General features: G+C 41.8%; 1 protein-coding gene across 1 annotated transcript in view; it reads left to right on the forward strand.

Annotated features, from left to right (window-relative positions):
* Positions 1 to 7,271, forward strand: part of MYLK4 (myosin light chain kinase family, member 4) — a 96,069-nt gene extending 88,798 nt beyond the window's left edge. The window contains exons 9-10 of the mRNA XM_006870579.1: positions 3,527 to 3,679; positions 7,142 to 7,271. Coding sequence (XP_006870641.1) covers positions 3,527 to 3,679; positions 7,142 to 7,271 — 283 coding nt within the window. The remainder of the gene's footprint in view (positions 1 to 3,526; positions 3,680 to 7,141) is intronic.
* The last annotated feature ends 13,882 nt before the right edge of the window (positions 7,272 to 21,153 follow it).

Consider the following 21,153-nt stretch of genomic DNA (forward strand, 5'->3'; position numbering starts at 1 on the left):
ATACTGAGTGGACCATGACTCAGAGCAACGCTATGTGTGTCAAAGTTGAATTCTGTTCCACAGGGCTTTCAATGTCTGTGACCTTCTAGAAGGAGATGGAAAGGTCTTTCTTTTCCAAGACGACTCTGGGTGGACTTGGAACTCGAAACTTTTGGTCAAAAGCCAGCCACTTTAGCCATCCCACTGTAACTGTACCACCCATGGACTCAGACTCTATTTCCCATAAAACCACTGTTGCTGAATTGACTGACTCACAGGAATTCTGCAGGACAGAGCATGACTGCCTCATTGGGTTTCCAAGGCTGCCATCTTTACGGAAGCAGGTCTCCATATCTTTCTCGTGTGGAGTGGCTGTGGGTTCAAACCGCCAACCTTTTGGTTTGCAGCTGAGTGCTTAACCACTGCTCACCAGGGCTTCATTAATTTCTCTTTGTTGTTGTTGTTAGGTGCCATGCAGTTGGTACCAACCCATAGCGACCTTAGGCACAACAGAACGAAACACTGCCCGGTCCTGGGCCTACCTCACAATTGTTGCCACACTTGAGCCCATTGATGTTGCCACTTTGCCAATCCATCTTGCTGGGAGTCTTCCTCTTTTTCTCTGACCCTCCACCTTACCAAACATGATATCCTTTTCCAGTGACTGGTCCCTCCTAACAATATGTCCAAAATATGAGAGATGAAGTTTGGCTATCCTAGCCTCCAAAGAGACAATGGATGCACTTCTTCCAACACAGATCTGTTGGTTCTTTTGGCAGCCCATGGTACTTTCAATATTCTCCTCCAACACCATAACTCAAAAGCATCAATTCTTCTACGGTCTTCCTTATTCACTGTCCAATTTACGCATGAATATGAGGTTATTGAAAATACCATGGCTTGGGTCAGGTGCACCTTAGTCTTCAAGTTGACATCTTTGCTCTTCAACCCTTTAAAAAGATCTTGTGCAGCAGATTTGCCTAATGCAATATGTTGATTGATATCTTGACTGCTGTTTCCATAAGTGTTGATGGTTGACCTGAGTAAAATGAAGTCTTTAACAACTTCCATCTTTTCTCCATTGATAAGAATGTTGTTTATTGGTCCAGTGGTGAGTATTTTTGTTTTCTTTACATTGAGATGCAATCCATACCAAAGGCATCTTTGATCTTCATCAGTAAGTATTTTAAGTCCTCCACTTTCAGTGTGGCAAGGTTGCATATCGCAGGTTGTTAATGAGTCTTCCTCCAATCCTGATGCGACGTTTTTCTTCATATAAACCCAGATTCTCAGATTATTTGCTCAGCATACAGGTTGAATAAGTATGGTAAAAGAAAACAACTCTGTTGCACACCTGTTTAAATTTGAAACCATTCAGTGTTCCCATGTTCTGTTCAAACAACTGCCTCTTGGTCTTCATACAGATTCCTCATGAGCACAATTAAGTGTTCAGGAATACTCATACTTCACAATGTTGTCCATAGCTTGTCATGATCCACATAATCGAAAGCCTTTGCATACTCAGTAAAGCACAAGTAAACATCTTTCTGATATTCTCTGCTTTTAGCCAAGATCCATCTGATGTTAGCAATGATATCCCTCATTTCCAGTCCTCTTCCTAAACTGGATTGAACCTCTGGAAGTTCTCTGTCAATGTATGCTTGCAGCCGTTTCTGTAGTACCTTTAGTAAAACTTTGCTTGCTTGGGATATCAGAGATATTGCCCTATGATTTCCACATGTCCCCTCTCTTTGGAATGGTCATAAATACAGATCTCTTCCAATCAGTTGGCCAGATAGTTGCCTTCCAAATTTCTTGGCATAGATGAGTGAGTGTCTCCAGTGTGGTCTCACTTTGTCGAAAGATTTCAATTTGTATTCCACCAATTCCCAGTGCCTTGTTCTTTGCCAAGTAATTCAATGCACCTTGGACTTCCTTCAGTATCATTGGCCCTTGATTGTTTGAAACAGTTGAACATTGACCATTTCCTGTTGGTACATTTCTCTTTAGGGGGATGAGAAGCCAGGTAGTAATTGCTGCATAACATGGTGAATGTAATTAATGCCACTGAATTACACACATAAAAATAGTTAATGTGAGAAATACATTGTTATATTTATTTTACAGTAAAAAATTACAGTGTACTACATAACCATACTCAACTGCTTTCTGGGCTCTCTGGGTCCCCAAGGGCACACAGAGAGTGAATTATACCCCACAGACTAGTCAATTAACTACTAGGGCAACTCCTAGGGCCTTAAAAAAACAACCAACCGACCCACTGCTCTCAAATCAATTTTAACTCAACTGGATCCCAGAGGGTTTTTGAGGCTATAAATCTTTACGGGAACAGAAAGCCTCATTTTCTCTCATGCAACAGCTGGGGTTTGAGCTGCTGACCTTGTGGTACCTTCTCGTACCACCAGGGATCCCAAGGGTCTTTAAAACTCTGTGTCCTGGAGTCACAAGGGGCATGCTGGCAGCCTCCGGTTCCCAGGGGACGTGCCTGGCGTTTGCCGCACACACGTGGGAGAAATGTGCTCTTTGTTCAGGCCCAGCTTCTTCCATGACTGCTGTGCTCATTACTGCGATGCTTTGTCTTGGGGCTGAGGTACGGGATTATTGTCTTTTCCTTTCCTTGTTTTTTTTTTCCTGAGTTTTCTCAACATTTTATTTATTCATTAATTTCTTTTTGTTTTTATTGTGGATTGAGTGAAAGCTTGCAGACAAATTTTGTATTCAACAAATCAGACACTTTCTTTCATCTCAGTGATTGCCATCTGCTCCCTGCAACAAGTTATCCCACTTCCTCCCTGTGGTTCCTATTTCCGTTCCATCGTCCTTACCTTCCTCTCACAGATTAGTCCCTAGGTAGATGTTGCCCTTTTGATTTTGAATGACTGTCTGTTCCATGCTGAGTATACCTTACTAGTGTTGCTGCTCCCCAACCCCCAGCCCCCCCCACTCCCGTATACTTACCTACTGCTTGGTTGTAATTGGGTCACGAAGGTGAATTCCTTTCCAGACCTGAATGGTGGTCGAGGCCCATAGTCTCAGATTCCTCCAGACTCTTTCTGATCAGTAAGCCCAGTCATTTTTTAAAAAATAATTTTGATTTTTTTTTTTTTTTTTTGCACATTTTCTCCCACTCTGTCCAGGACCTTCTAAAATGATCCCTTTCAGAGCAATTGGTAGTGGTAGCTGGACTTCATCTAGTTCTTCCGGTCTCAGAGTGGTGGAAACTGATATTCATAGGGTCCATTAGTCCATTAGACTAATGGATTCCAAACATCTTCAATTCTCATCACTCTTCTTCCTTCCACACATACAGAGACCAATAGCTTCATCTTAGGTGGTTGCTCAGGAGCTTTTAAGATCCCAGCTGGTAAGCATTTTCTTGATTGCAATAATGTGTCATAAAAAGTAGTCTAACGTATTAGTTGGTTTTCCTTCTCTCGCTTTTAAACCCCAGAACCAGAGAAATAACCCGTCTTCCTCACAGGGCTGGAAGTTGAGTAAAACACTCATTCAGACTCCTGTCTTCTAGACTTAGCGGCCTGTCCCCGTTCTTGGGTGATAATGACACAGAGACGCTGAACAACATCCTAGCCTGTAGGTGGGACCTGGAGGAGGAAGAATTTCATGATGTCTCAGAGGAAGCCCGGGAGTTCATCTCCAAGCTCCTGGTTAAGGAGAAAAGGTAAGCCGGGCTCAGTCTGTGCTCAGGAAGCAAAAGGATAATTTAGAGGCGGTAACTTCCCAAAGCGGCTAGAGGCAGGCCAGATTGTCTCCAGTCCCTTATGATACTCAGTACAGAGTCGTAGGTAGAATGAATGTGATGCTCCATACCACACTTCCTGGTCTGAGATCACAGCTGAGTGGGTCATCAGGCTTGGATGGTGTTGCTCCAAAGCCTCTCTCCATCTGCCTTTTGATGGGATGCTCTGGCAAGCAAGACCTTCTTTGGCCACAGTTTACTTACCAGCCCATGAAGTTTTTTCTATGGTCCCTTTCATCTCTAAAACACACATAAGAGGGGGTTTCAAAAGATTTGGGAAGAATAGAACTGAGAGGTGAAACATTTTTTCCATGAACTTTTGGTGTCCCCCCATGCACATTCTGTGTCAGTGTCTCAGTTCTCAGTGATATTGTAACAGAAGTGCCACCAATGGATGGCTATGACAAATAGAAATCTGTTCTTTTACAGATTAGGAGGTAGGAAATCTGAATCCAGGTCACTAGTTCTGCGGGAAGGCTGTATTTCACCACTGGCCCAAAGTCCTTGTATTTTTTGGCACCTGTGAACCCAGAGTTCCGTGGAGATCTCCATGTGCCTTAGCATCAATGCCCCCTGGGTCTAGACAGTTCCCAATGCCGGGACCCTGGTTCCAAGGGATGCATGACACTCCTGGCTCTTCTTTCTTGGTTGTTGTTGTTGTTAAGTGATGTCGAGTCAGTTCCAAATGATATCAAGTTTCTGAGGAGCGGCTGGTGATTTTGAACCTCTGACTTTGTGCTCCTAACTGACCTTGCGGTCCAATGCATTACTCCACAGTGCCACACCAGGACTCCTTCTTGATGCAAGCAAGGTCCATTTCTCTCTGCTTGCATCTCTTCTTTGACCTCTTGGGAGATCAAAGGTGCTGCAGGACACACCTCAGGAAAACTCCCCTTACATGGGATCAGGGCAGTGAAAGGATGAGGGGGGTTGCATCTCACCTTAACCCTCTTCTCACATGAGATCACCTCATGGGAGATCATTGCAGAACTGCAAACCATTGAGAATAATGGTCCAGCCAAGTAGACACAGCCATTATCATTAGTGACTAAAAGAGAAAATATCTGTCAAATGCTCAGCGTGGCCAGGAGCATAGTAAGGTCTCTAAGGAAATAGTAACTAAGTGTTCAGTTCCTCTCATAGATTGTACCCCCAAAATATGGGTCTACTTGGCTGGACCATTATTCTCAATAGTGTGGAAGTTATTGAATGATTTATTGACAAGGGCCAGGACCAAATACTAAGGGTTGAGGAGGACTTAGCCAGGCTGAGAGGGGGGCTTTCAGCAAATATTTGTTTTTTGTTTTTTTTTCAGCTTTCAAGGGAAGGTACAATTGAAGTGATGTTATTATTAGCACACTACTGTAGTTCAGGCTTCAGGCATGGGTCTCTGGTGGCCCAGTGGTTAAGTGCTTGGCTCTTCAGTGAGAGGTCAGTAGTTCTATCCCACCTGACTCACTGTGGGAGAAAGGTGTGGCAATCTGATTCTGCAGGGATGGCAGCCTCGGGGACTCCACATGGCAGAGGTGCTGAGAGTTGATGTCGGCTCAATCTCAGTGAGTTTTCTGGGCAGCCCAGACAGTGAACAGAGAGAAAATGTGAACCTTATGTCTTTGGAAGAGAGGATGTCTACATGGACTGAGAAACTTAAATGCCTCACATAACCCTGTGAAGTATGATGGTTTCATCTTTGTTTTACAAGTGAGGAGACCCAGTCTGAATGCAGTGAAGCGACCCCACAGCTCGTGCAGAACAGACCCGTGCCATGCCTACTCCTCACGTCTGAGGGGCCCTCAGTTTCCACAGGGACAGCCAATACACACTGGGGTGCAGTGACACCTCACTAAGTAGTAGAATCAATATTTGCTTGACTCTAAGACCAACGGTAATATTTCCATCATGAAATAAGTTTCTTGAACTTACTTTGAATAAACTTGAAACTTTTTTGGAAAAAATTGAATGATCAGTGCAATTTTATTGTCAACTTTTAAATAGTGTTGCTGTTGCTGTTAAGAGCTCTCCAGTCGGTTCTGACTCATAGTGACCCTCTCTAGGGTTTCCAAGGAGTGGCTGGTAGGTTTGAACCGCCAACCTTTTGGTTTAAACTGACCTTGTGGTCCGGTGCATTATCCTGGTGCCACACCAGGATTTGATGTGGTAGTGGAGGGGTAATAATTTTCAGCCTAATCAGTTGTTAGAGTGCTTCTGGGAGGTCAGTACGGAACATTTATGATGCTAAACCAAATCTCACATTAACTGAGATTGGGCGAGGACCAGTGTTTTGTAGTGTTTTTTTTTGTTGTTGTTGTGTGTGTGTTTTAAATAATCTCTGCCCATAAAGGGTCCAGGTACTGGTGGTGGTGTTGCTAGGTTACTAAGCTTCCCTTCTCTCTAATACTAGTAAAGTAAAGCGAAGACTTGCCTCCTCTTTAATGCTTGTACTGAAGTATTTGATATCTGATGAAGCAATCCTTCGAAATGAAGTTTCATTCACTGCTCGAAGCTACTTTCTTGATATTTTTTCAGAAGCAAATGTCACATTGTTGCTTTAAACTCAAAGTTTTTATATTTTTAAAATGTTTGAAAGGGTATTTTGTTTAATGTGATCAAAATTAGCATGCCAAGAAAGTCTAAGAAGTTCAGAATTAGAACACAATATAATCTTTATTATTTTGCCTTATTATTATTTTTTGAGGTTCTTGGTACAAAATTTTGTTGCCTCCAAAGGATGTAATTTATTTCTAAAGGAGTCCTGGTGTGGCCCTGCTGATTAACGCATTGGACCGCAAGGTTGGTTTGCACTGCAAGGTCGGTTGTTCAAGCTCACAGCCGGTACTCTAAAATCGTAAACAAGGTCATTATGTGTCAGTACTGACCAGACCACACTTAATAACCGCAACAAAGGCATCTAGCTGGTCTTAGATTCAACCAAATATCAATTCTAACTCGTGTACTCTCTCTTAATAGCTATTTCTACTCTCCATCTATTTTATTTATTTCACTAGTCAAAAGTTCTTAATTCAACAATTCTTAATTCAAAGGTTTTCATCAATTGATTTTGCAATCATCAGAATCATTGTAGCACTTTGCTTTTGCAATGATAGGTAAACATTTACTCTTCAACTGACAGCTAGAAGCTCAGTTGATGAAGCTCAGAGGGTACATCAAGAATGGTGACTTACCTGTGAAAGCAGGTGCCCCTAGCTAACAAAAGGCTGGAGGTATGCAGTTTACCTGCATTTCTGAGGCCGCCACCCTGATGGATACCAGACTCACACAGCCCTACCTGATGCTCAGAAAGAGGGGTTGGCATCCAGCTGTTTGAGCTCCCATGGTAGAGGACTCACCTGGTGTCCTGCTAACAACCTTCTGGTTTCTTTTCAGCTGGAGAATTAGTGCCAGTGAAGCAGTGAAGCACCCTTGGTTGTCAGACCACAAGCTGCGCTCCAGACTCAATGAGCAGGTGACCGCCTCTTCCTGCCTGTCCTTTTGTGGGTCACATGTTAGAGGCTAGATGTCTTAGATGATGTTCTTGCCAATTCCTTTTCTCACAGCCTTTCAATCTTGTGCTAGCGTTCACTTGCTTAAAATGCATATTTAGAGTATTTTAAAAGAGATACTAATTATGTGATTCAGTTTAGTATTACTTACAACATAACTATTAAATTTATTATTAGGCAGTTTTATTTATTACGAAATGAATTGCATCATTGTACTGCCTACGCACACACCCTAGGACATGTTAACATACAGCGTTTTGGACAGTGTATGCTAATAGGCTTAAAATGGAATTCAAAATGATAAATTCTATACTTATTTGGTTCAGTCTACTCAGGACACCAAAAATGTAACTCCAATACCAAGCTTGGTCTAGATATCCCTCTAAGTAGATGTGAAGGAGACTCTTAGAGAAGACCAAAACACTGTGACTGAAGTATTTGTTGAGAATAATGAAGCCCATGTTCTGCAGTTGCACACAATTCAATCTCTGTCCATTCCTAGTGCTTTAATTGTCTCTTACATGTGCCTCCCTCCTCTGTCTCTTTGGCACAGATTTCGTATACTTCAGATCCATATACGTAGCTGTATTCTAGACATTTCCACTCGAGTCTTCTCAGTCCTGAACCAAACTCATCTCCCTGACACACTTTATCCCAAACCATCCTCTCCCAGAGAATGATGTTTCTGGGGTCCTAAAGCAACCCAGGGCACTTTCATTGTTTCTTCCCTCAGTACTCCCCTCCCTACTCCGCCCATCTGTCTCCAAGTTCTGCACCTGCTGTGGATTACTGTGTTGGACTGCAAGGTCGGTTTGAACTGCAAGGTTGGCGGCCCAAGCAACCCACATGGTTGCTATGGGGTGGAATCAACTCGACAGGACTTAATAAATACAAACGCCTCTGGGATCTGTTCTATTCTCTCCATCCTCATGTCTTCCTGAGCCAGGATGTCCTTCACCCGAATTACTATAGTCCCCTACCTGGCTTCTCTGTCTTCTCCTGCCTGTCTCTATCCAAATAGTGTGGATTGTATTAATAACACAGACATAGATGTGTAGCATTCAAGTAACTTTATGAAGTATTTAGGATGTTCAACTGGGCAGCGTATATATGGAGGTGAAAGCAATTGAGACCTCTTGCTTTTCCTGAGGCCATCTCTCCTTGAGAGATGCTTGCTCTCAAGACCCCGGCATTGTAGGTGTTCAGATATCGTGATTTCTTCCACCTTTGCTCCCCATCCTCACCATGGCCCAGTGTCTTGGAGAGGAACTTTTTCGCTGACCAACAAACCTCAGAATGATTATGTTCAGGTACTCACTTTTTCCACATCCAGCTTTTATTGAAATGAACTTTACTTCTAAATTTAGCATCAAAACTAAGTTTTATTTGTGTGTTGAATATACCTTCTGTGATAATTGGTACTAATGTTGAGTAAAAATAGATTTCTTACCTAGTTGGTACCTCATCCAGACTGTATAAACTGCTTATTAGGGTGACCAGCCTATTTTGAGGCAATTTTTCCACTGTGTATTTTTATCCAAGTTTATTGGTGTCCAAACACACTCTGACATGGTAGGACAATATAGAAACCACAGTAGGTAACTAATGACATTATACATTTTTTAAAAAAAGTTTAAAAATACTTTAAAAACCATTTAACAACACTGACAACAAAAGTCACATTTCACATATTCCATTCCACTACTAATATTTGAAGTGAAAAGATGGTTCAAGAATAGTGAGGATTTTTAAAAACAGTTAAATTCTACAAATCTAGTTCATTATCCTTAAAGTTGTAATTATGTAGCAGCCCTGGTGGTATAATGGTTAAGTGCTAAGAGAAAGGTTGGTGGTTCGAATCCACCAGCCACTCAGCAGGACAAGGATGTTGCCATCTGCTTTTGTAAAGATTACAGAATTGGAAACGTTGAGGCATTTCTGTTCTGCTCAACTGGAAAGCTATGGGTCAGAACTGACTCGAAGGCAGTAAGCTGATGGTTTGGTATATGCCAGATAGTGTCCTAATTTCTCGACACAACTGAACACATTTAATCCTCATGCCAGTCCTAAGCAATAGACAGTTATGATTCCTTTACACAGGGTTGCTATGGGTCAGAACTGACTTGATAGCACTTAACAACAACAACATCCCTTTACGCAGATGAAAGAACTGAGGATGATGATTAAGTGCTTGCCTAGTGACAGAGCTAGCATGTAGGCCAGGCCGACAGACTGGCTGTCTAGCCAAGGGCAGAGCCTCTCAACACCCACCCCATGATGGCTCCTGGGCAGACTGCGTCTGAGTGATGCTTCTGGAACTGTTCTTAGACCTTTTTGGTGATACTGAAAATCAATATCAAGCTTAACATATTTCATTTTTCAATGAAACATTGATTAAAAATTTCCAGAAGATTTACATTTGAAATAATCTTGATTTTACTACGTTCTATAAAATCTATAAAGAAGTTCTATAAAGAATTTAAGTTGACATTGAAAAATTAATTTTTATCCAAACCTGTTGACTACTTACGTGTAAATTCTATTGTAAAATCTTTCTCAGTGTTTTGTTCTATTGTGCATGTGGTGGTGGTGGCTGTGTGCCGTGGAGTCGGTTCCAACCCATAGTGACCCTGCATAGGTTTCTGAGGCTGTAAATCTTTATGGAAGCAGAAAATCTCGCCTTTCTCCCGTGGAGCGTCTGGTAGTTTTGAACTGCTGACATTGAGTTGTGCATGGAGTGACCATGAATTGGGGACCAGCTAACAACATCATGTCTTTTTATCTATTCCTTTTAATTGTTTAATGTTTAAAATCACTTGTTGTTGTGAAGTGCTATTGAGTTGGTGTCGACTCATAGTGACCCTGTATAGGGTTTCCGAGGAGCAGCTGGTGAGCTTGAACTGCTGACCTTGCAGTTCAAACGGCTTTACAGTCTGGCACATTAACCCACAGCGCTACACCAGGACTCCTTAAAATCACCTACTATCATTTAATTACTAAGCATGCCTATAGTCAGTCACTAAACTGAAGAACTTTTCTTCTTAGAAATTAAGGTTCTGAAGTTCTCCGTCTTCTGTATTTACTTCAAGATGACATGCAGCAGTTGGTTTTTAGCCTTTCTTCTGTCTCCAAACCATCCGCACATAACCTATGTTTCATCAAAAGCAGCTTTCATCTGGGGAGGGAAGAAACACCCACAAAGTAAAAATCTATTGTTGTTGTTGTTGAGTGCCATCGAGTCAGTTCCAACCTATAATGACCCTATGTAGGGTTTCCAAGGAGCAGTTGGTGAACTTGAATGGCCAGCCTTACAGTTCAAACTGACCTTGCAGTCCAGTACATTAACCCACAGCACCACACCAGGACTCAAAAATCAATTAGAACTCAACAAATACCTACTACAGTCTTGAGAAATACTTTGGGACTGGGGAAGAAAAAAGAATAAATATGAAATGGCTTCTTTTCTCCCAGAAATAATAGGCCTCTTTCCTCCCCATCTCCATACGATTGCCTGAGTTCAGCTTTTCTTTTCATTTATTGAACAAATAAAATAACCTACTAGCTGATAGGCCATCTCCATAAGCCATCAAATCATTATTTCCCTAATTAAAACTCTGATCATATTACTCCGTGACCAACAGACGTTCAAACAGTGACCATTGTCTACCAAAGTCAATGCACCATGCAGTCAAGTTCTGCTGCCATATGGGCCTATCTCAGATGTCCAGTCTTATCTCTACACTTCCTCCATCTCAGCCCAAGTTCTGGTTCTCGTCCAAGGCCTATTTTACATGCCACCTCCTGAAGACATCCTTTCTCAGTCCTCACACTGGACGTCTTTTCTCTGTCTTCTTGAATCTCTCTCTTAGCACTTAGATTTGATGTGACACTCAATATTATCTGCTAGATTTAAAAGCTTCCTGAAGAAGCAGTTTCTCTTTGAGACTTTGTACTCATTGCAGCTTGCTCTTTTACGTAGAAGACACACAGTAAAAGTTTGCTGAAGTGAGTGTTGATGAAACACACATGGGTAAAAATTGAGTCGATTTAGGCACTGAGCTGTTTGGCCTTGGCTCTAGGCGAAAAGGATGAATAGTGGTGGCCAGGGCTATAGGAGAAGCCATGGGGAGAGGTGAGCTGGACTTCAAAGACAGTCGTCAGGACTCCAGTCAGTGGGCTGTCCAGGAGTTGTTCACCATGTCATCTTCAAGAACTACTCTTGAAGAACATTTTCTACTTATTAGAAAGGTATTTACTCTTCAGATGTTCTCATATAACTCAGAAACTGACAGAAAAAGTTCTAATCCTCCTCTAAATGTCCTTTGCTTTTCCTAGAAGAAGAATTGCTACTCCGGTGCCCAGAACCATGGGACCAAATAGTCTACGGAAGAAACTCATTTGAAAGGTTGGTCTGAGATCTTTTTCTAAGAGGTGTTTGCACAAACTTTAGAGAGAGACACAAGGAAGAATCTTACCACTCGTTGCACAAACTATACGGAGAACAGGATCATGTTTTGACTAAGGGGTTGATGGTCTTCAAATCAGAGCAGATGGCTTGCACCCTGGCTTTGCCAGCTCTTACCTGGGAACCCTCCAGAGCCTGATTTGTGCTTTGAGGTAATATTAGTATTGTTGTTGTTTTTGTTATGTGCAGTGGAGTCAGTTCTGACTCATAGCGACCCTGTACAGGGTTTTCGAGGCTATAAATCTTTACAGGAGCAGAAAGCCTCATCTTTCTTCCGTGAAACAGCTGGTAGTTTCGAACTGCTGAGCTTGTGGTTCACAGCCCGATTCGTAACCACTACGCTACCAGAGCTCCTTTTAATATTAGTATTACCTAGTATTAATATTAGTAAAGCGGGTATGTGGTTCAATGAGATCATTTGAGTCACACAAGCAAAGCGGAGGCATTATGGCATTTGGTAACACTTCTCAGTGGGTACCCGGTAACTGTGCATAAAATGATCTCATTTGGTCCTTGCAAAAATTCTCTGAGGACAGAGGACATAATCTCCTCATTTATATATAGACAGGAAAAGCAAGACCCAGAGATTCAGACACTAACTCACCCAAGGCGTCTCCTCCATGTCCCTGAATCTGAAGCCTGCCTTACTTTCTACCTTGAGCTGCCTCATGCTCTCGGTTCACTCTCTGACTCTAAGGAATAACACTACGCAAAAACCTTGCTCAGGGGTGGAAAATGCCTGACCCATGGGCCATATGCTGCTGTGGTTGTTAAGTGCCATTGAGTTGGTTAGACATATAGTGACCCAGTATAGGGTTTCTGAGGAGCGAATGGTGAGTTTTTGCAGTCCAGCACATGCTGTCCATCCTGTTTCAATGGTAGCGTAGTGGTTACGAATCGGGCTGCTAATCTCATGGTCAGCAGTTCGAAACTACCAGCTGCTCCGTGGGAGTAGGATGAGGCTTTCTGCTCCCGTAAAGATTTACAGCCTCGGAAACCCTGTATAGGATTGCTATGAGTCGGAACCGACTCCACGGCACATAATAACAACAACAACAACATCTGACCGTGGTTCACTGCTAGTCATGTGGCTTTTAATACCTAAACATTCAGAAGTAGTCGGCCACTCCTTCTTCCTAGTCTGTCTTAGTCTGGAAGTTCGGCTGAAATCTGTCCACCATGGATGACCCTGCTGGAATTCAAAATACCCGTAGCATAGCTTCCAGCCTCATAACAACTCATAAACCATAACAGTATGACAAACTGGCAGACAAGATGTATTGATAATTACTGGTGATTGGAATGCAAAGTTTGGAAACAAAGAGGAAGGATCAGTCATTGGAAAATATGGTCTTGTTGATAGAAATGATGTTGGAGATGACATGATAAAATTTTGAAAGACCAATGACTTGTTCATTGCAAATACTTTTTTGAAGCAACATGAAAGGTGACTATATTCATGGACCTCACCAGATGGCAACACAGAAATTAACTACATCTATGGAAAGAGATGGTGGAAAAGCTCCATATCATCAGCCAAAACAAGGCCAGGGGAGGACTGAGGAATAAATCATCAATTGCTCATATGCGAGCTCAGGCTGAAGCTGAAGAAAAAGAACACAAGTTCGCAAGAGGCAAAATTTGAGCTCAAACATGTCCCACCTGTATTTAGAGATCATCTGAAAAACAGATTTGATACATTAGACACTAATGACCAATGACCAGAAGAATTGTGGAATGATATCAAGAACATCATACAGGAAGAAAGCAAAAGGTCATTAAGAAGACAAGCAAGTAAAAAGGTGGAACAGAAAAATTTCAAAAGTTAGCTCAAGAAGACAAAGTTAAATATTATAATGAAATGTGCAAAGACCTATAGTTAGAAAACCAAAAGGGAAGAACATGCTCAGCATTTCTCAAGCTGAGGGAACTGAAGAAAAAATTCAAGCTTCAACTTGTGTTATTGAAGGATTCTCAGGGTGAATTATTGAATGATGCAGAAAACATCAAAAGAAGATGAAACGAATACACAGAGTCACTGTACCAAAAGAAATGGATGATGTTCAGCCATTTCACGAGATTGCATATGACCAAGAGCCAATGGTACCAAAAGAAGAAGTTCAAGATGCATTGAAAGCATTGGCAAAGAACAAGGCTCTTGTAATTGATGGAATACAAATTGAAAGCTCTCTACAAACTGATGCAACATTGGAGGCACTCTCTTATCTATGCCAAGAAATTTGGAAAACAGTTACCTGGCCAATTGATTGGAGGAGATCCAGATTTGTCCCCATGTCAAAGAGAGATGACCCAACAGAATGTGGAAATCATTGGGCAATATCATTAATATCACATGCGAGTAAAGTTTTGCTAAAAAAAAATGTTTTTTAAATGGCTGCAACAGTACATTGACAGAGAATTGCTACGGTTCAAACGGAATTCACATGAAAACGTGAAATAAGGGTATCAGTGCTGACAGCAGACAGATGTTGCCTGAAAGCAGAGAATACCAGAAAGATATTTGCTTGTGCCTTATTGACTATGTAAAGGCTTTCAACTGTGTGGATCATGACAAACTATGGACAGCATTGTAGAGAATTCTTCTGGAATGCTTAATTGTGTTCATGAGGCACCTGTACATAGACAAGAGGCAGTTGTTCGAACTGGACAAGGGACACTGAATGGTTTACAATCAGGAAATTCTTTCACCATACTTATTCAGTCTGAATGCTGAGCAAATAATCTGATTAGAGGAAGACTCATTAACAATCTACACTATGCAGATGACACAACCTTGCTTGCTGAAAGCGAAGAGGATTTAAAATACTTACTAATGAAGATCAGTGACTACAGCCTTCAGTATGATTTGCACTTCAATACAAACTAACAAAAATCCTAATCACTGGACCAATAAATAACATTATGATAAATGGAGAAAAGACTGAAGTTGTCAAAGACTGCGTTTTGCTTAGATCCCTTATGGTAGCAGCAGTCAAGAAATCAAAGAACATATTGCCTCAGGTAAATTTGTTGTGCAAGACCTCTTTAAAGTGTTCAAGAGTAAAGATGGTAGTTTGAGGACTATCCTGTGCCTGATTCACACCATGGTATTTTCAATAATTTCATATCCATGTGAAAGTTGGACATGAATAAGGAAGACTGTAGAATAATTGATGCATTTGAGTTATGGTTTTAGAAATATGTTAAAAGTACTGCTAGATGAACACAAATCTGTGGAGGACCAAGTATTGCCAGAGTGCTCCTTAGAAGGCATGATGGTCAGACCTCATCTCTTATACTTGGGACATGTTATCAGGAGGGACGAGTCCTTGGAGAAGGACATCATGCTAGGTAAAGTGGAGGGTCATCAAAAAAGAGGAAGACGTTCAGCGAGAAGAAATGACATAGTGGCAGAACAATGGACTCAAACGTAATGAAGGTTGTGAGGATGGCACAAGAGCGGGCAGTGTTTTGTTCTATTGTGCATAGGGTTGCTATGAGTGGGCAAGGACTCAATTGTACCTAAATGCAGCAGCAGCACCAGTAAGCCAATCTACTTTCAACTATTATCCTTAAGAGTGAGTTGTCCCTCCCAGACTTGTCTAAACACAGCCAGATTGTTGGTTTAGTGGCCAGCAAGCTTGGGGTAGTAATATCAAGAACTCAGATGGAGTTTGAACTTATGAAAAGGTTCAAAACGATGCCAATCTTCCACATACCAAGTGCTTTCAGACATTAGGTTCTCATGCAGTGGGACCACAAACATTAGTCCTTTTGTATCTGACTTAGCATGATCTCTTTGAGGTTCATCATGTTTTGACATGTACTAGGGCTTCATTTCTTATTATGCCCTGAGCAATATTCCATTGTATTGATAGATCACATTTTTGTTTATGTGTTTGTGGACTTTACTTATATGAGAGAGCTTAAAAAATCCATCAGAATAAAAAAGGAATGAAAAGACAATGGAATTCTTCCATGAATTTCTTGATGCCCCTTTGTAAGCTGCTTTGACTTTTTGTAGAATAAGATTGGTTAGAAATAAATCAGTCAATCCTCATAAAGGACACAGCCCAGTGTTAGGAAAATACTGGCCTTGGATTTCTGAGTCACTTCCTTAAGAGTCTAGTACAGATTTAGAAATCTGTGAAGGGTTAAAATGCAGGCATGTGCTTTATATTTACAAAAAGCACTTTTTTTTGTTTGTCAAAAATAGATAGGACGCTAATGTTTTAGGAGAAAGAAGAGTAGAAAGTAGTTTTCTTTCTTGTGATGATGTGGAGAAGGAAGAAACTCCACACTCCCAAGGGGATACAGGCTCTGACTTTATTGTGAGTTGTGGCGGTGGCCAGTGTCTATGATCAGCCAGACCATGGCTGTTCCTCCTCCTCTGTTTGCTTACCCACATGCATTCTTGAAGCCTGCTGTCCCAGCCTCCTAACACTCTGAGGGTTTGCCACAAAATGCCTTCCTACTATAACCATGGTCCTTTAGAGGCCCAGTGAGAATGAGTTTATTGGGTGATGGAGGGGCTCCTGTTCAAGGCTACCAGCACCTCAGAGGAAGAGGATGGATGGGTAGAGCTGGCTTCCTTTGGATCCAATATGGCGGATGCCAGTGGCAACCCCAGGAGGTGCCATTTGCACGGAGATGGAGAAGAGAGCTATAATTGTTGAATCCCTTTTCTGAACATGACCAATCTTCTCCTTATGTGGCTGGTGGCCTCCCTTTCCTAGGCTCCTGAGTCACAGGAATTTATTTGGGTCAACAAGAGCGATAGGCGAGGATTCTTCCTGTCAGGCTCACCTTGTTGGAGTCATGCTTCTTAGCTTATTTCTTCCTTTGCACCTCTTCTTCCTTCCTCCTCTCCTCTCTTCTCCTTTTCTACCTCACTCTTCCTCCTTGCCTCCCTAATTTGTTTAAATGAAAACTTGACATGGCAGTATTGACTCTGGAGCAGGCTTGTTTGAGAAGACAACCTTAAAAAGGACCCTTCACAACAACATTCTTTGCCAGGATAAGATGGATGTTTTGGCAAGATATGTTATGAGTAAAACCACCTTTGAGGTAATATTGATTTTTAAAATCTGGTGGTTGAAGAGTGTTCCTGTGGAAACAGAAAGACTTCCAGGCTGCAGGAATAAAGTGTAGTTCTCAATGTAAACTGAAGCATATAAATCTCCTACAATTTGCTAGAGGTTTCTTGATGTGTTGAGGAAACATTTCAAAAATCAAACTAGTGGCGTTTCAGTTCTCGTTTCTTTTGGACTTTTTGCCAGCCTGTGAGATGTAAACTTAGGGTACCTCTTCAGACCCTGAGGAGTAATCTAGGGGAGCAAGTGGTCTGAGGTGCTCGGGTCAGATGTGGTTGTCAAAGCCAATGGAAATATTCACACAGTGATTTGCACTGATGAGAAAATGAATTGGCAGCCACAGTTTCAGAGGCTGTTTGGACTTCAGATGAAACAAAGAAGCCTTGTCCTGAAATATTGCAAAGAGGACTAAAATATCTTGTATGAACTGAAAAAAAAAAAAAGAAAAAAAGAAACCAACAACTTTGGTAAGCAGTGGAATACTTCAAGAGGTTTCTCTCTCTCTTTTTTTTTCTCTCCCACACACATATACGTTGTAAAAAATCATCTGTGGGTTTCCTAAGGGGCATAACCAGCTAATTACAATTTTAAAAAGCCCTGCTGAATTAACAAGATTCATATTTTGTTTGCTTTGCAGGAAAACTGCTGTGGTTACTACCGCTGTGAGAAGATCTTTTGGGAAAATCAGCAGTTCTGTTGCCCTGACCTCTGTGAAGACTGGCAGGGGCCTTCCCCAGTGGGGCCAGCCAACTTCTTGAGTGGAAGAGACCCCAAGGGACCCACTGAGGGGCTCTGAAAGTGCAGACTGCACCCGTACCCCGTACCTCCCATCCCATCTCCCCCCATGGAAGTTCACACTTGGGAAGATGTTTTGCCTTTTTTAGCTTTGGACATTTTTATTTTATATTCTAAATATTTTGGACTCAGTTACTGGATGAACTGCATTGTCTCTGTTATTTCTCAGATTGCTAGAGAAGTCATGTTGCTAACTACTGTTCGGTCAGTCCCCCAACTCATCGCGACCCCATGTACAATGGACCTATGTGATCCATTTCCAAAGCCAATTGTTTCTTTCTGGTTCAGATTAGTCTGGAAGCTCTGAGGAACCTTGTCAGCACCATGCAGGCCTCCACTGATAGACTGATGTGGCTGTAACTTGGCTATTGGCTAGAAATCTGGGCCTCCCGATTGGCAAGTGAAATCCAACTTGAGATTTAGGTGAGGTTTTAAAGTCTGAGGATGCATAGAGAGGAAGAAAATTGCATCCAATCCTTTAACTTTGATTTTTAGAATGGTGGTTATAAGGCCAGAAAAACTGCTAAGCTTGGTACACCCTTAAACACTTAGTGCATGAGACTTGACTCCTTTAATTTGGTCTTCAATCTGATAAATTCAACTGATAAATTGTTTACTTTTAGAGACAGAAGACTTCTTTGAATTCTGACGTAAAAGGCATCAGGCACCAAGTCTCCCATCTATTCTGTATTATCCTCAAACCACATTCATTTCGTTGAAGTAGCTGATTCAGCTTTCAAATGAGTGAAATACATTTTCAGAATTCATTTCTTGGTCTCTTCTGATCCATCCACATGAAACACCCTGGGTTTTAGAGGAGATGTGAGAAGTATCTTTTGTTTGTTATTGGTCTTCAAAATGGCGACCTGTGGCTCTTCCTCAATTTCTGACCATCAAGGAGAAGAGACAGATTGTGCCTCCCTACAAAGGATGAACTTGGCTTCCAGGGTTGGAATTACTTGGAAAATAGCTCTCAAGTCTCTGGGTAAATGCAAATGTTTATGGAGACCAGTCATCCCACCTCATGTGACTCAGTAATTGTGAAAAAAAGTAGAATTCAGAAATCAAAAGTCAGGGAAATATTTCGTTTACTTTTTCGACATGAGAACAATTTCAAAAGCTTCTAATTACCTGAAGTCATGGACCATTTCAATAACAGAATCGAGTAAGGTCAATGGGCTTTGCTGTATACAGCGCATGCCTGGCTGCAGAGGACCCAGGGTCTCTAGTAAGCAAAATGCGTGTAAGTTCTTTGTGAAGTGGAGACAGTACAGAGATCCACGTAGCTCATTGCACATTCGACATTGGAGAATCTCTTACACTCTTGAGCATTCTTCCCATCTTCTCCTTTCAAGGCTGACCTGTTGAGATCAGCTCTAGTCATTCACCATCTTTACCAATAAATCATTCTATGCCACCATTGTCACCATTGCAGTTTAAGGATATCAAAACAACCTGGTCACTGTGCTGAAGGCTGCTCTAATATGCACTGGCTTTTTCTAGTATCTCTCATATCCACCAGAGGAGTCCTGATAGCATGCCCATGAATAATTCTCTGCTCAGCAGCCCCTGTCTCATGTTTAAGGTAAAGGGAAATAGAGAGAGGAGAAAATGTGCAATTTGGATAAGACCACATGCCAATTTTGTGGCGTGCTAGGCATGAAACTGGCTTCTTTCTAGCATTTGCTCTTATATTATGAGGCCCTTCTCTTTTCCTTTGGCCTATGCATTTATCCAAGTTTGGTTTCTCCTGTTCCTGTTATGTGATTATGCTTAAAATGCTTAATTTAGTTTCCTTAAAAAAAAAAAAAAAAAAAGAGGCCATGACTGAAGTGTTGTATTACCGTGCTATCTTTAGCTAATGCTATTCACTGAGTCTGGAAAAACACAAGTCCATGCATGCATTAATACTTCACCATACCACAGAGCACTGGCCTTCATTCAACTGCTAAATAAGACACAAGGGTCTGATTTTTAAGCCCCTTGTGGAAAGACATTGCTGTCCTGAGGCTGGCCTGGATTATCTAGATGATCAGGAGGTCTCTTCAATATGAATGGTTTGTGTTTACTCTCCACTCTGACCCTCATTGGCATACAACTGTCCCCAGACTGCATTTAAGAGACAGCCTCAGCCCAACAAAGGAATACTTGCCTTGTTAAATGAATGCAACAATGACCCTGTGGTTGTGTTCATGTTAATTGACTTGGAGTTGATTCCAACTCATAGGGATCTTATAAGGTTTCCAAGGAGCAGCTGCTGGGTTTGAACTGCTGACCTTATAGTTCATAGTCCAGTGTTGAGCCAACAGTGCCATACCAGGAGTCCATGTGGTTAGGGGGTGTAAACTTTGTTGTTGTTGTTAAAGGAAGAAAGCTCTACTTTGAGAATGGATCTTGTTTAACTTTGTAGTTGGATTTTCATATTTGGATGGGGTTTCCATATTTCCATGCTAGTAGGGTGCCTTTTACACCTGAGTTGGGGGATATTTTGCGTTGTCCAGTCTCATCGATGGTGAAACCTGAGAATATCAGTCCTGTTCCCTCAGTCCTTATTCATGCATATCTGTGCAGAGAACCTGCCCTTGTAAGCTGCTGCCTCTCTGGGAACAGGCTCGGCAGAGCAGAGGAACCTGGCCAGGCAGGAGCGTGGGCCCAGACAGGTGAGACTGGCTGGACAGGGGTGATTGGCATCTATTTTCCCAGAAGTCATTAGGGTTCGAGAGGCTGGGTGTCTCCTCTATCCTCTTGGTGGCATTTTCTCCCCTGGATTGCACGTTTTTAGCTGTGGCTTTCCCTAGCCCCAACACACACCAGTTCTTTCTTTAGTCAACAGAGGAAACTAAGCACTGATGTGGCACTTTGACTGTCTGGAAAAAAATAGACCTCACAAGGAAAAAAACATGCCCATACCTGTAGTCTGGATGGCACCAAGACTCAAGATTTATGTAGAGCCTGGAACTATTTAAAAATGGGGGATATAGGGCCCATGTCCTAATTTATTATATAATGTGCACAAAGACATTTAAAACAGATTCCACTAATTTCTTGAAAAGATTGCTGGGTTGGAATTGGGCAGCACTTGTGCTTGCTGAACGCCAGAGGGTTTTTTGCATTTGTTTTTTGTCTGACTTGTATTCCTTTGCTATCTTTTCTCAAAAACATAACTAGGCATTCTGCCATTTCGTGGCACACTTTGGTGTGAAGGTTTTGAAAGATGCATGAATACTTTTATTTCGTGGACATTAATTATTACAACACTTTTTGTTGTTTTTTTACAATGAAAATTCTGTCTTATCTCATATCTTATTTTTTGTCTCTCCTGTTCCCTCTACCTCCTTCCCCTGCGTTAGGCAGGGGTCTCGGTGTGTAGACATTGCTTATTTCATGTGAGCTACAAACCAGTCTTGTGAAGATGGCATAGGACTTATCAATGTTCGTTTCTGTTGTGCATGGATTTGCTATGAGTTAGAACTGACTTGATGGCACCTAACAACAACAACAACAAAGACCAATCTAAGGACCTTTGGTTAGAAAACTCATCTG

The sequence above is a fragment of the Chrysochloris asiatica genome, unplaced genomic scaffold (genome assembly GCF_000296735.1).
Source record: "Chrysochloris asiatica unplaced genomic scaffold, ChrAsi1.0 scaffold00144, whole genome shotgun sequence".
In the NCBI taxonomy this organism is placed as follows: domain Eukaryota; kingdom Metazoa; phylum Chordata; class Mammalia; order Afrosoricida; family Chrysochloridae; genus Chrysochloris; species Chrysochloris asiatica.